Raw genomic sequence first — 13,625 nt, forward strand, 5'->3', positions numbered from 1 at the left:
ACTGAGGAAGGGCCCACCCTGTAGCACTGGGCTGGATGTCAGCAGTGAGGTGGGCCCTCCAGCGTGGCTCTGAATGAGTGGGGAGAGTGGGGACAGCCAGGAGAGCTGGAGAGGCAGGCTTGAGTTTCCTATTTTGTAGGTGTCAGTAGCAGATGGCAGATGCTCTGTGGTGGTGCAGCCACCTGCATGCCTTGTTTTTCACTAGCCTGTGAGTCACTCAGCCCAAGGGCCCGCATCCTTCACCTCCGTCGAACAGTGCCCGGTTCACAATGGATGGGCCGTAAATGTTTGGGGGCTGGTGACAAGGGCACCAGGACTGGGCGGGGTGGTCTTAGAACACTTTCAAGGAAAATACATTTGATCTTTGTATTTGGTGAACTCTGAGTTATCTTGTGACTAAAAGTAGATTTAAGATCAATGTAGCCTGAAGGCCATGGAACCATTTTAACAGTTGTGGGCTCCCAAAATTCAAGTTGCTGCTGGTTCATCACTTGGAAAAGAATTCAAGACACAAAATCAGGCTGCAGTCACAGCCAGAATATCCTGGGCCTTTGGCCTCCACATCTCAGGTACAGGAATGAAGGGCCACTGGGATACAGAGCAGAGGCTGCCTTCAGCAGAACAAAGCCAACTTACTGAGCATCTACTAAGTTCTAGATTGGGGATGGTGGACTGGGTGCTGAAGATGGTGATGAGTAAGACAGTGTTCCTGATCCCTCAGTGGGAGAAGGGGAATCAGGCTTTACTAACTATAGGTAAAGCCTAGTGTCATGTTAGGAAGACTCTAGTACCCACAAAGGGCAATAGGATACACATGGGTTTAAGTTTTTGAGATGAAAAAAAATCAGGAGTCCTTAGTATAGAAACATGGTTGTGAGCAAATATAAAACAAACTCATCAAGTCATTCACTAGAACTAGATGAACTCGAAGTAGTCATTGCATCCCCAAATACTCATCATTAACTAGTCCTACCATTTATTTCCTTAGAAGCTTTAAGGAGATAACTTTATGCCAAGGCACAATGCCTACAGCAAGGAGTTATAAAAACACATTATCCCAGAACAGACCCAGGCTGGAAATATTTAATACCTCAAGAAAGGCTAAAACATGGGCTGGATGCTATGGCTCATGCTTGTAATCCCAGCACTTTGGGAGGTCAAGGCTAGCGGATCACCTGAGATCAGGAGTTCAAGACCAGCCTGGCCAACATGGCGAAACCCCGTCTCTACTAAAAATACAAAATATTAGCTGAGTGTGGTGGCTGGCACCTGTAATCTCAGCGAATCGGGAGGCTGAGGCAGGAGAATCACTTGAACCCAGGAGGCAGAGGTTGCAGTGAGTTGAGATCTCACCATTGCACTCCAGCCTAGGTAACAAGAGTGAAATTTGGAAAAAAAAAAAAAAAAAAAAAAAAAAAGCTTAGCCATGTGGTGTTTGCAATGTGTCAATTAAGCCAAGTTGGAAACACATGTCCCAGAATTCCTTCCCTGCTTAGTTCTGGGTTAGCAAGGACCAATGACCTTGTGTGAGATTTGAGAAGTGGAAATAATGTAGCCGCCACATTTGTTTTTTCTAATTATAGAGATAGGGTCTCACTCTGTTGCCTAGGCTGGAGTGCAGTGGCATGATCATAGCTCACTGCAGCCTTGAACTGCCCTCAAGTATCTGCTAACCTCAGCCTCTCAAGTAGCTGGGCCTACAGGTGTGCACCACCATGTATAGCTAATTAAAACAATTTTTTTTTTTTTGTAGTAATGAGGTCTTGCCATGTTGCCCAGGCTGGTCTTGAACTCCTGGCCTCAAGCAATCCTCCCACCTCAGCCTCTCAAAGTGCGGGGATTAAAGGTGTGAGCCACCGTCCCTGGCCCCCAGAGTGTATTTTAAAAAGACATCTCTGCTTAATATGCTGGTGAACTTCTCACTATAGCTTTATTTCAAAGTAGACTATGTGGCCTGTGGCTCTGCAGCCATTTCAATTACACCAGATATGTGGGAATTCTAAGGAACTACCATCTTCTTCCATGCACCAACAGCATCACTCCTCATACTAGAAAAATACCTATTTTAAAATGGTGTAAGGGCATCAGGTGACCTCTCAAGTAGCTGGGCCTACAGGTGTGCACCAGCATGTGTAGCTAATTAAAACAATTTTTTTTTTTGTAGTAATGAGGTCTTGCCATGTTGCTGGCTGCAACATGGGCTGGCTGCATCACCATTCTGGGTTCTCCCATTCTTGATTCTCCAAGGTTCCCATATCTTTAGAAGACAAAGAATCCCTGCCTTATAACCTGTGCTTGAGTTGTTCTAGCTATACACAGCAGTTACCCAAACAAGATGCTGCCAAAAATCTTAAGAGTTGTATTTAATCATGTTTCTTTCTTGGCATGTATTATTAAGGTCACATATGGAGAGTCTAGGCAATTACAGATAGTGCCTTCTCTTTGTATCCTTCCCCTACCTCCCACAGAAATCTGCACGTCAGACAAGTAGTAGAGAAAAATCTGAAGGGAAGTACTGAAGTTCTACCAAAACTTCTCAAGCCATCAGAGAATGTCCTTTAATGCACTTTTGTCAGTCATTCAAATGCACAAGAGCCAGTTGATGGAAAAAAAAAATATGCAGCTGGGTTGGGGGATTCTGAGTTTCAGAATTTTGACTAACTGGCTCAAATTCAATGCATTTCATTACCAATATTGGAGATAGTCTCCAGTCTCAGAGAATACAGGGTTCGAATGCACCACAGTAAAAGCAGAGTTGAGTGTGTTGCTAAGGCCATGTTAAGTATGGACAACGCCCCTCACTGGCAATCCTCGTGTTTTGGAGGTTATGCAAGCTGCCCCTGAATTACTGAGATCACAAATTTACAGCCAGGAATCTTCTCTGGCTCAGCCTTAAGATAAATAGGGTGATCATTATTTTAGAAAAAAAGCATGCAAATAAAAGGAATTTATTACTTTTATTGTTGAGATAGGATCTTGCTTTTTGAGGCTGGAATTCAGTGACCATGGCTCACTGCAGCCTAAATCTCCCAGGGCTCAAGTGATCCTCCCATCTCACCTGTGACTGGGCCTACAGGTGCATACCATCACACGTGTCTAATTTTTGTACTTTTTGTAGAGACGGGTCTCGCCATGTTGCCCAGGCCGGTCTCGAACTCCTCGGCTCAAGCAACCTGCCCATCTCAGCCTCCCCAAGTGCTGGGATTATAAGCATGAGCCACTGCACTCAGCTAGGAATTTATTTCATTACCAAATAATTTAACAGCAAGGAGGGAGCAATATAATTCAAATCCAGAGATGAAGCCAAGAATCCAGAGGGAAAAGGTGCCTAGAACCTGTACTGGCCCGTCTGTGGACCTCAGAGGTCCTACTGGCATACTATTCCAGCACGTGCCACCTTTTTTGTAGTGTGAAAATTAGTATTTGCAGTATACATGACATCTCCTTAGGCCTTGAGAGTCTGTGATGAGGAGTACTGATGACATATGCCACTTAAGAAAGAAAATGCACACTCAATACGGACCATCACCTGAGACATACTTACTTGTTTCAGACATTTACTAAAGGGCACAATTAAATTTTATTTTGCAAATTGAGCCTACCTTAAAATCAATTTAAAAAGGTGAAATATCCAGTGGTTAATGAAAAAAACAAAAACCTTTTATTTTTCCAATTACTTGGTCCTTGTTAGCAATGATCATTGTTCCATCGCTTTCACCCCAAGGTTGCTTTCAGGTACACCTTAGAGCAAAGAGCAGGACGATACTGTCCACTGCCACAGGCTGGAGTGCAGTGGCATGATCTTGGCTCACTGCAACCTCTGCCTCCTGGGTTCAAGAGATTCTCCTGCTTCAGCTTCCTGAGTAGCTGGGATTATAGGTGTGTGCCACCACGCCTGGCCAACTTTAGTATTTTTAGTAGAGACAGGGTTTCACCATGTTGGCCAGGCTGGTCTCAAACTCCTTATCTCAGGTGATGTACCTGCCTTGGCCTCCCAAAGTGCTGGGATTACAGGTGTGAGCCACTGCCCCCCACCTCTGACGTCTGATTTCTTCAAGTTGGCCCCCGCCATCGTTTTTTAACCAATATAGCTTTCTCTGAAAATCACTTAAGCAAAAACCAAAAACAATGAGAAGTCACTTCTTTTTGGATTTATTTAAAGAACACTCAAAAAGGTGCATCTAAATGATTTTTTTTTAAAAAAACAATGTTTTTAATTCATCATATGCTGATTCGGCAATCCATATGCAGCCTAAAAGGTGGTTGAGATGTCTGTGGACTTCTACACAAATTGTTTAAGATTACTGAATTTGATACAAGAACACTCGAAGTGCCTTCTTGAGTGGTAACGGGCACCCTGCAGTTACTTGCTCAGAACCACTCACACACCCTGCCCTTCCCCCTCCACACCCTTGCCAGTTCCCCCTGGTGAACCATAATACACACGTGGGAGACAGCTGGCATCATGTGAGTCTTGGAATAGCTTTCTTGTTATCTGCAAAAAGTCAGGTAGCCTTTTTAGTATCAAATTTCCATCTTGGCTTTACTGGAACCATACTCTACAGAGCTTTCCAAACAGTTCAGCAAGGAAGCAAAATCAACTTTTGCTCTTCCTATTTCCTAGGTGAGACTGGGGCTTTTAAAGGAAATATTTCATAAAAAAGACAAAAGCATAAATGAGAAATTAGAGGGATTTTAGTTATTAAAGGAAAAAACAAACTGGTTCCATGGAGAAGAAAACTATTATAAAAGGGAAATAATTTGATTTTTAGGTTTTAAGAGGGCCCTAGTCAAATACAAGTCTTTTGATAAAACCACCATAAAACTAAAATATAACTGCCAGTGTTTTTTAGGATTTAAAAAAGTGAGATGTTCCAGGTTTAAGTGAATGGTTCCCTGGGTTGCCAAATGCATTCCCGTGTTTCTTAGGCTGAGGGAATAGAGAGCCATGCTCAGTCTGTTTACCCGTAAGGACTAAAATTCAACTACATGTACACATTTATTTTAAGACTTGCCCTAGTTCAATGCTTAGCTCAAGTACTGGAGATTTAGGCTACTGGCTGTACCTGCATGAAGCTATCTTCAACTCTTTCACAACTCTCGCCAGAACAGAGAAGCTTGCTAGGGCAGGAAAAGCGAGCAGCTGTGTCAAACCTGCAGGTGAAACCCCTAATGCAGAAAAGCAACTACTTACTTGTCAAGTCTACAGATTTTGTGTTTAAAAATTAAGCTTAGTATTAAAAAGTCAAAATTTTTTTGCATGAATGATAGAGGAGTGTAAATAAAGTTCCATAAGCCAGGATACATATGCTTATGAGCCAGTAATTTTAAAAAGACAAAAAAAGCTGCATGGATCCTAAATGGTTATGTAAATAGATCCACTCCAGGTCAAATATACTGTAAGAACAAGCCTTAAATTCTTCATATCAAGGATTAGAATGAAACAAGAAGCTAAACAGTAGCAGTGCTGGCAGGAAGTACTGTGTATTGAGTATTATTTCATAAAAGGAATAGAGAAAGGGAGAAAAAGCACAATTCTGATTACTCTTTTCACATTTCAGTATCTCAGAATTTCATCCAAAATAGGAAAAACTAATCCAGAAACTCCTGTCTGCTCATTATCAATGGTGAAGGGTGTTTTAGGAATGACAGGATTACTCCCCCAGGGACAGGCTGTGTGCGGTAGAAACCCACTCTCAGTAGGAGGCTGGCTGAAGAGGGGGACTTTGGGAGGTGGCTAAGTCAGCAAGCAAGTGGCCTCTGAGGTTCTGGCTTTCACGTCTGTGACACTGCTGTGGAACTGGGGAGACACGAGACCCCTCTACTGTGGGTTCTGTTGTTTAAAAATGCAACAGACTGCATTTTCAGCACTTCAGTCATTTAAAAAACAAAACCTCATCCTCCTTCCCCTACCCCACCCACCTGTGGGAAAGGAGAAATTCAAGAAGTGTTTTTTTTTTTTTAAAGGTTTCTGCAGTGCTATGAAAGGTCAAAGGTAAAGACTAACAGCCCCACGTGGTTAGGATGTTCTTGAGGGACCCTGAATTGGATACTGAAGGCTGATAGAAACTGAAATGAGCTGGACTGAAGCTGCTGCCTCCCTCCCTCCACACCACAGTCATTTCTGTTTTGTTCCACCTGGAGTGGTCCCATGCCACCCTTCAGTGAACCCTCCGGGCAGCAGCAGGGGGCTGTTTTTGGGAAGCTACTGGTTTTGTTTTGCCATTTGCTTCCAGAATCACATAGACTATAACAAACTTGACATTAAACACTGTTCAGTCCTGAGTTGGGGGAAAGCCCATTGAGGAGGGGGGCCGAGTTCATTAGGACTCTTTCCTTCTTGGCGTAGCGTCATACGTGGCCTTCAGGTTTCTCTTCTTCCACTGCATGACTGACTGTTAATTTTTCATTAGTGACCCCTTCTGAAGTCTTCTTGCTCATTGCTTTATTGGCCTCTTCCTAAGGAAGAAATAAGCAATCAAGAAGGTTAGAGGAAAAAGAAGTGAAGTAATTCCTGGCTCCTCCAGACTGTTTATCAGGTCCCAAACATTAGAGTATTGCAGTGATTTTCTCTCTGTTATCTAGGTGGATAGGTCAGGGCTGTGCTACAGTAGTTAGAGTGGGAGCTTCACCTTTCTTTGGTGTAAATAACCAGCCTGACCCATAGGACAGCTGTGGGATAATGAAGTCTGGGCATTCATGGAGACTGAGATGAGACCAGAGTACCAACTATGCTGTAGGACATATGTCTCTCTAGACAGACCTCTCCTGTCACATTTGCCAGGCTGGCTGCTGACTCTCAAGATAATGGGTATGATTGTGGGGCTCCTGTAACACCCCATTTCCTGAGAAAGTCAGAAGTCTTAATGAGGAAGTATTACCTGAAAAAAAAAATCCTGATGGTTTACAATTTTTCAAAAATGACAAAAGGGTTGGGCATGGTGGCTCATATCTATGTTCCCAGCACTTTGGGAGACCAAGGCAGGAGGATCCTTTGAAGCCAGGGGTTTGAGGCCAGCCTGGGCAACAAAGTGAAACCCTATCTTTACAAAAAATAAAAAAAAATTAGCTGAGTGTGGTGGTGTGTGCTTGTAGTCCCAACTACTCAGGAGGCTGAGGTGGGAGGATCACTTGAACCAGGGAAGTTGAGGCTGCAGTGAGCCATGATAGCACCACTGCACTCCAGTCTGGGTGGGAAAAATGTTGGTGCAAAACTGTTTTTGCCATTGAAAGTAATGGCAATTACTTCTGAATCAATCTAATACAGCTGAAGGGAATTTAGTTCTCTCTCCTTTCACAACGTCTGCCTTGGGTGAGTGGAACTGCTGAACTGCCCTACTCAACCTTTGGATCCAAAGCAGCCTCGGCCTCAGATGAGATTGGAAATCGTTTTCCCTACTCTTGAGCCTCTTGGGTTAACTGTTCCTGTCCCTTAAAATCAAAGGGGCACAGTCAGGCTCTTGATCCACCTGCAGTCAGTGGGCTCTACACACACCTTGGCATCCTGCTCTGCAAACTTCTTGAACATGTTGGCGTATATCCTGCGGTCCCGCTCGTTGTGCTCCTTGGCCTTTTTCTGGCACACGATGATCTGCAGTCTTGCAGCCTTGTTCTGGGGGTTTACTTCCAACACTTTCTCAAAGTCACCTTTGGCTGACTCAAACTCGTTCATGAGCAGCTGGGCTTCACCTCTTCTATACAAGCCTTTCTCATTGGCACTGTCCAGTCCAAGGGCCTAGGAACAGACAGCATATATTTCAGAAAGGATGAATTTTGAAATTCAGTAAACAGTTTACCAAAGCTCTCTTGCCAAAAGAGATGGAAATAGTGTATTTAAAAAATGGTGCTCAAGATAATTATATACTACTGATCAAAATTTACTACCCAAATTATTTTCTGCACGTAATGCAATTTCTAGGAAGATCTCAAGGGGATTTGAGAGGGGCTCTTGAGAAGTTCATTTTAAAGTTCCTTAGAAAAAGTAAGTGCCCAAGAATGGCTGGGGGAAAAAAAATGGAAGAAAAGAAACGAGGCACTTGTTCTACCAGAGAAAAAGACATACTATAAAACTACTGAAATTAAGACAGTTTGGTTACTAGTTTGTGGACAAACAGCTCAGTGGGACAGAATAAATCATTCAGAAACAGTCATGTGTCTGCATATAAAACATTTGAAAACAACGAAGGTGGTATGTGAATCAGTGGAGAGTTAACTTTAAAATAAATGGGGCCAGGATGGCAGCTGTCCACATAGAAAGTAGAAGTTAAGGCCGGCTGCAGTGGCTCACACCTGTAATCTCAACACTTTGGGAGGCTGAGGTGGGTGGATCACCTGAGATCAGGAGTTTGAGACTAGCCTGGCCAACGTGGCAAACCCCATCGCTACTAAAAATACAAATATTAGCCGGGTGGGGTGCCTGTAATCCCAGCTACTTGGGAGGCTGAGGCAGGAGAATCCTGGGAGGCAGAGGTTGCAACGAGCCAAGATCGTGCCAATGTACGCCCCAGCCTGGGCGACAGAGTGAGACTGTGTCTCCAAAAAGAAAAAAAAAGTTAAATTCTTACCTCACATTATAAAAACAAAAATAAATTCTAGATCATATTTACATATAAAAAACAAAATGTATCAGTTATTTTTTATTTTAAAACACTTAGAGCCTAATTTTTTTTTTGAGGCAGGGTCTCACTCTGTCACCCAGGCTGGAGGGCAGTGGCTCAATCACAGCTCACTTCAGCCTCCATCTCTTGGGGTCAAGCAATCCTCTCACCTCAGCCTCTGAAAGCCCTGGGATTACAGGCCACAGGTATAAACCACTGTGTCTGGTTTACACCTCAGTTATTATATTTTTTTTCCTTTTTTAAGGAAAAGGGAAGGGGAGGGGAGGGGAGGGGAAGGGAAGGGAAGGGAAGAAAAGGAAGGAAAAGGGAAGGGAAGGGAAGGAAGAGGGAAGGGAAGGGAAGGGAAGGAAGAGGGAAGGGAAGGGAGGGGAAGGAAGAGGGAAGGGAAGGGAAGGAAAAGGGAAGGGAAGGGAAGGGAGGGGAAGGAAAAGGGAAGGGAAGGGAAGGGAAGGAAAAGGGAAGGGAAGGAAAAGGGAAGGGAGGGGAGGGGAAGGGAGGGGAGGGGAGGGAAGGAGAAAGGGAGGGAAGGAGAAGGGGAGGGAAGGAAAGGGGAAGGGAAGGAAAAGGGAAGGGAAGGAAAAGGGAAGGGAAGGAAAAGGGAAGGGAAGGAAAAGGGAAGGGAAGGGTGGCCTCAGTTATTTTAAAAATCTTGGTGTAGGGAAGTCTTTTCTAACTAAAAAGAAGATAAATTTGACGAAATAAACATTAAAACCTTTAAAGAGAAAGATATAATCAACAAAGTTAAAATAAAATTGCTGAGGTGTGATGGCTGATGCCTGTAATCCCAGCACTTTGGGAAGCCAAGGTAGGCGAATCGCCTGAGGTCAGAAGTTTGAGACCCGTCAGACCAACATGGTAAAACCTTGTCTCTAATAAAAATACAAAAATTAGCCATGCATGGTGGGAGGTGCCTGTGGTCCCAGCTGCTTGGGAGGCTGAGGCAGGAGAATCGCTTGAACCCGGGAGGTGGAGGTTGCAGGGAGCCGAGACCAAACCACTGCACTCCAACCTGGATAACAGATGCTGTCTCAAAAAAAGAAAGAAAATAAGGAGAACAGGCTTCCCACTGCCAAAGAAAGGGTTAGTAGTGATGCTATATGAGTACTTCTGTCAATAGAAGACAAATAATCTAGTCAAGGCTGTGCTGGGGGTGGTACCTCACAACTTTAATCCCAGCTCTTTGGGAGACCCCCATCTTTACAAAAATAAATTTAAAAATTAGCAGCATGTAGTGGCATGCACTTGCAGTCCCAGCTACTCAGGAGGCTGAGGTGGGAGGATGACTTGGGCCTCAGAGTTTGAGGCCATAGTGCACTACAATCATGCCTATGAATAGCCACTACACCCCAGCCTGGGCAAAAGAGCAATACCTTGTCTCTCCACACACACACACACACACACACACACACACACACACACACTCTCTCTCTCTCTCTCTCTCACACTCATTCTCTTTTTCTCTCCACTCTGTATTAAAAAAAGAAAAAAAATGTATAAAATTAATAACTGGTCTTGGGAGACAGGATGTGATAGGAAACACTAATCCACAAAATTCAAAAGTAATCTCACAAAGAATGAACAAAATAGTTGCCTTTTGTTTTTCTTATCCATTTACGTCTACCTTTATGATACATTCAATGATTAGTTTTTACTTTTACCCACACTACAATATACAGTGTTCACTCTGAGACCAGAAAGCTAAAACAGTATCAGCTGGTGTATAAATATCAGAACAGTACATATGATAAAACACTGTTATGGAGTACTGTGTGTAAGCGCTCAGAGACCAAAGACAGCATCAAGACAAATATAAAAATGAATAGGCTCTGTGGGCCTTTCAAATTATTTATGCCTATCAGTGAATAAATGATAATAAAAACTGACCTATATATATGCTTCATATGAACAGCTGCAGTCTGTTAAAGTCCAAAAAAGCTTAAGTTAAACCTGCTCTTAATAAACTGAATCTGAGGAGTTCTATATCTACTCTGATACAAACACTACAGTTATAAGGAAGGCCATGGATAAGAATTACTTAATTTTAATCAAAACTTTTCTTCAGAATGCATTATCACAAACAGTCTAGGTATCATAAAAGTCTGACTGTAATAACAATCTTTCTGAATTTCCCAATTAATACTGAGAAACAAATAATCCCAAACATTCAAATAAATAAAAAAGCAAAATGAAAAATCCTCCAACCTTTGGCTGAGAGGAAGCAAAAGATGGAGATGGAGAAAAGGTCTGGAATATCTAAAGCCCATCTCACAGGAGACATGTGTTACCTTGTCACAGCATTCAACAGCTTTGGCGTATTCTCTAAGCTTCAGGTAGCACATGGCCAGGTTCAGAAAGGCAGCAAGCAGAAATGATTCAGAAGCTTTCGATTCCTTTTCTGATAAACCATATTCCATCTCTAACCAGGACACTATCTTCCCATACTGAATCACCGCCTGCACGTATTTGCCTCCCTAGGAGAAAAAAGCATCATTATTGGTACTTCACTCTTGAGGGTACAAAAAAGAAGCAAATTCTCAGAGCAACCCCTCAATCAAACCCTGGTACACCTCCTCTTGGAGGTGGCTCTCCAGGTACCTTCCCTTCGGCCTTTCGAGCTGGTTTGGGGCAGCGCCTGAGCACTGCCTAGTGCTGCTCCCTAACATTTCCATCTGTCCCTGTGGCAGGTGTGCAGCAAGGCTTCTGGGCTACTTTCTTTGGCGCTAATATTGTTTTTTTAAAAAAAATATTAAAGAATATTAGCATCACGCCTGGCTCTGGTGCTAATATTCTTTAGTCTTTCAAAAGGATTGTGACCAGTTTTAGACAATGCCACTAAAAGTAAGAAGAGGAAGTTACTTTTCTCTTCAGCACTTCACAGCAACTACTGTCTGGTCAAGTGCTAGTTCCAAACACAGCAAATCTCATTTGAACCAGTCTCCGTTGTAACTACTAAACTCTTTGTCATTTGTAGTGCAAAAGCAGCTCTAGACAGTATGTAAATCAATGGGTGCAGCTGCATTTCAGTTAAACTGTACTTACAAAAACAGGCAGGGGGCCAGATTTGACCAGCACACTGTAGTTTGCTGACCCCTGATCTATAGGCAATGGGAATATGAATAATTGAATAAACAGCATACAACATAAATAACAACCATAAAACAATATATATCACAAAGCAAAGGTCTGCCAGTCAGCTATGTGAGAAAAATCCTTCTCATACTCATATTTTTGTTCTCACCTAATTAGAAGTAGAATTCTAACAATTTTAACAATCACATCAATTAATTAGATATATATATGCTCATATAAGAAATTCTGGGAGCTGGGCACAGTGGCTCACACCTGTAATCCCAGCACTTTGGGAGACTGAGGCAGGTGGATCACTTGAGCCCAGGAGTTTGAGACCAGCCTGGCCAACATGGTGAAACCCCGTCTCTACTAAAAATACAAAAATTAGCCAGGCATGGTGGCACGTGCCTGTAATCCCAACTACTTGAGAGGCTGAGGCAGGAGAATTGCTTGAACCTGGAAAGCAGAGGTTGCAGTGAGCCAAGATCGTGCCACAGCACTCCAGCCTGGGTGACAGAGTAAGACTGTCTCAAAAAAGAAAAAGAAAAAAGTAAACAACTCTGGTGCTGAGACAATGTGTTCACTGTGATTTTAAGATGAATGAACTGGGGGATCGCTGGTAAATACACAAATAGAAACAGGAGTGCAAGTAGGGATTCTCTTTTGAGGAGGTAATGGTAAGCTCAAAACCACAGATACATCCTGCCAGATGGCAGAAGAGCAGCCACAACTATTAGGACATTAAATTCAATGCCCGAACAGCAGTGTTAAGACCATGTTAGTAGGATTTACCACAGTCAAAATAGCGCGTACGTCTCATCACCGAGTTGACTCTCCCCACAAATACTCCAAACCTCACCCAAGGACTCTGAGTAAGAGAAAAACCATAGAGCAGGTCTAACAGGATGTGCCTGTCATACCGGACTTCAAGCAGGTGACGTAAGAAACGAGCTCTGCCTGTGGAAAGGAAGTCCTGATGTGGATTTTCTGGTGATGAAGATGGGGCAGACCTGTTCCAGCTGGAAGGCCTGGTGTGAAAGAGGGCCAGGCTACATCTCTTGAACATCCTTCTTCCCAAGTCACTCGCTTAGGAGAGGGAAGACTGGCACTAAAATAAAAGTCTGTCATTCTCTCTGCCTTAGGAATGTGTGATACAGGTTATTCATAAGAACATGAAACCAGGGCACTTTATTATAAATACTGAAATTCTCAAGGAAATTAGATTTGCTATGGACTGAATTGTGTCCCCCATCCCAAATTCCTATGTTGAAGCCCTCACCCCCAATGTGACATCTGCTGATGAAACATTTGGGGAGGGATTAGGTTTAGATGAGATCATGAGGGTGGAGCCTCATTGGATTAGAGCCTTTAGAAGAAGAAACATGGGGGCTTGCTGCCCTCTGCCCTCTCTCCATTCACATGCACAGGGAAAGGCCATGTGAGGACACAGTAAGAAGGGGGCTACAAAGAACCAGAGGAGAGGCGATCCCCAGACACTGACCCTGCTAACACCTTGATCTTGGACTTACAGTCTCCAGAAGTAAATTCTTGTTGTTGAGCCACCCAGTGCATGGTATTTCGCTGTGGCAGCCCTAGCTGCTAAGACAATACTTATATTTTGTTATAGCCTTAGGCCTACCACTCCTCTTTTGGATGCTACAAAAAAATAAGAATAAAGTCCTCACCAGTTTCAGGCTGGCATTTTCTTTCTGTCACCACCTGTTCTCTTGCTGGTCTTTGAGGACAGGCAGTATGTCCTCTCCCTTTTGGAATATCCAGGGTTTAGCACAAAGAGGCCTTTAATAAAGGTGTGCTGAGTAAATACTGAAGTCAAAGAAATATATGGAATCAAAACTTTTCTAAAGTGGTGTGGTGGCTCATGACTGTAGTCCCAGCACTGTGGGAGGCCAAGGCATGAGGATCTTTTGAGACCAGGAG

At 43.3% G+C, this 13,625-nt stretch overlaps 1 protein-coding gene across 8 annotated transcripts in view; it reads right to left on the reverse strand.

Annotated features, from left to right (window-relative positions):
* Window positions 1-4,136: 4,136 nt before the first annotated feature.
* FKBP5 (FKBP prolyl isomerase 5) overlaps window positions 4,137-13,625 on the reverse strand; it is a 150,324-nt gene continuing 140,835 nt past the window's right edge. For all 8 annotated transcript variants that reach the window (XM_035295441.2, XM_054253919.2, XM_078369055.1 and 5 more), the window contains exons 9-11: window positions 10,904-11,089; window positions 7,496-7,735; window positions 4,137-6,459 (exon numbers count right to left, since the gene is read on the reverse strand). In XM_035295441.2, coding sequence (XP_035151332.1) covers window positions 6,352-6,459; window positions 7,496-7,735; window positions 10,904-11,089 — 534 coding nt within the window. In that variant the 3' untranslated portion in view covers window positions 4,137-6,351. The remainder of the gene's footprint in view (window positions 6,460-7,495; window positions 7,736-10,903; window positions 11,090-13,625) is intronic.

Source organism: Callithrix jacchus, chromosome 4, assembly GCF_049354715.1.
Source record: "Callithrix jacchus isolate 240 chromosome 4, calJac240_pri, whole genome shotgun sequence".
In the NCBI taxonomy this organism is placed as follows: Eukaryota; Metazoa; Chordata; class Mammalia; order Primates; family Cebidae; genus Callithrix; species Callithrix jacchus.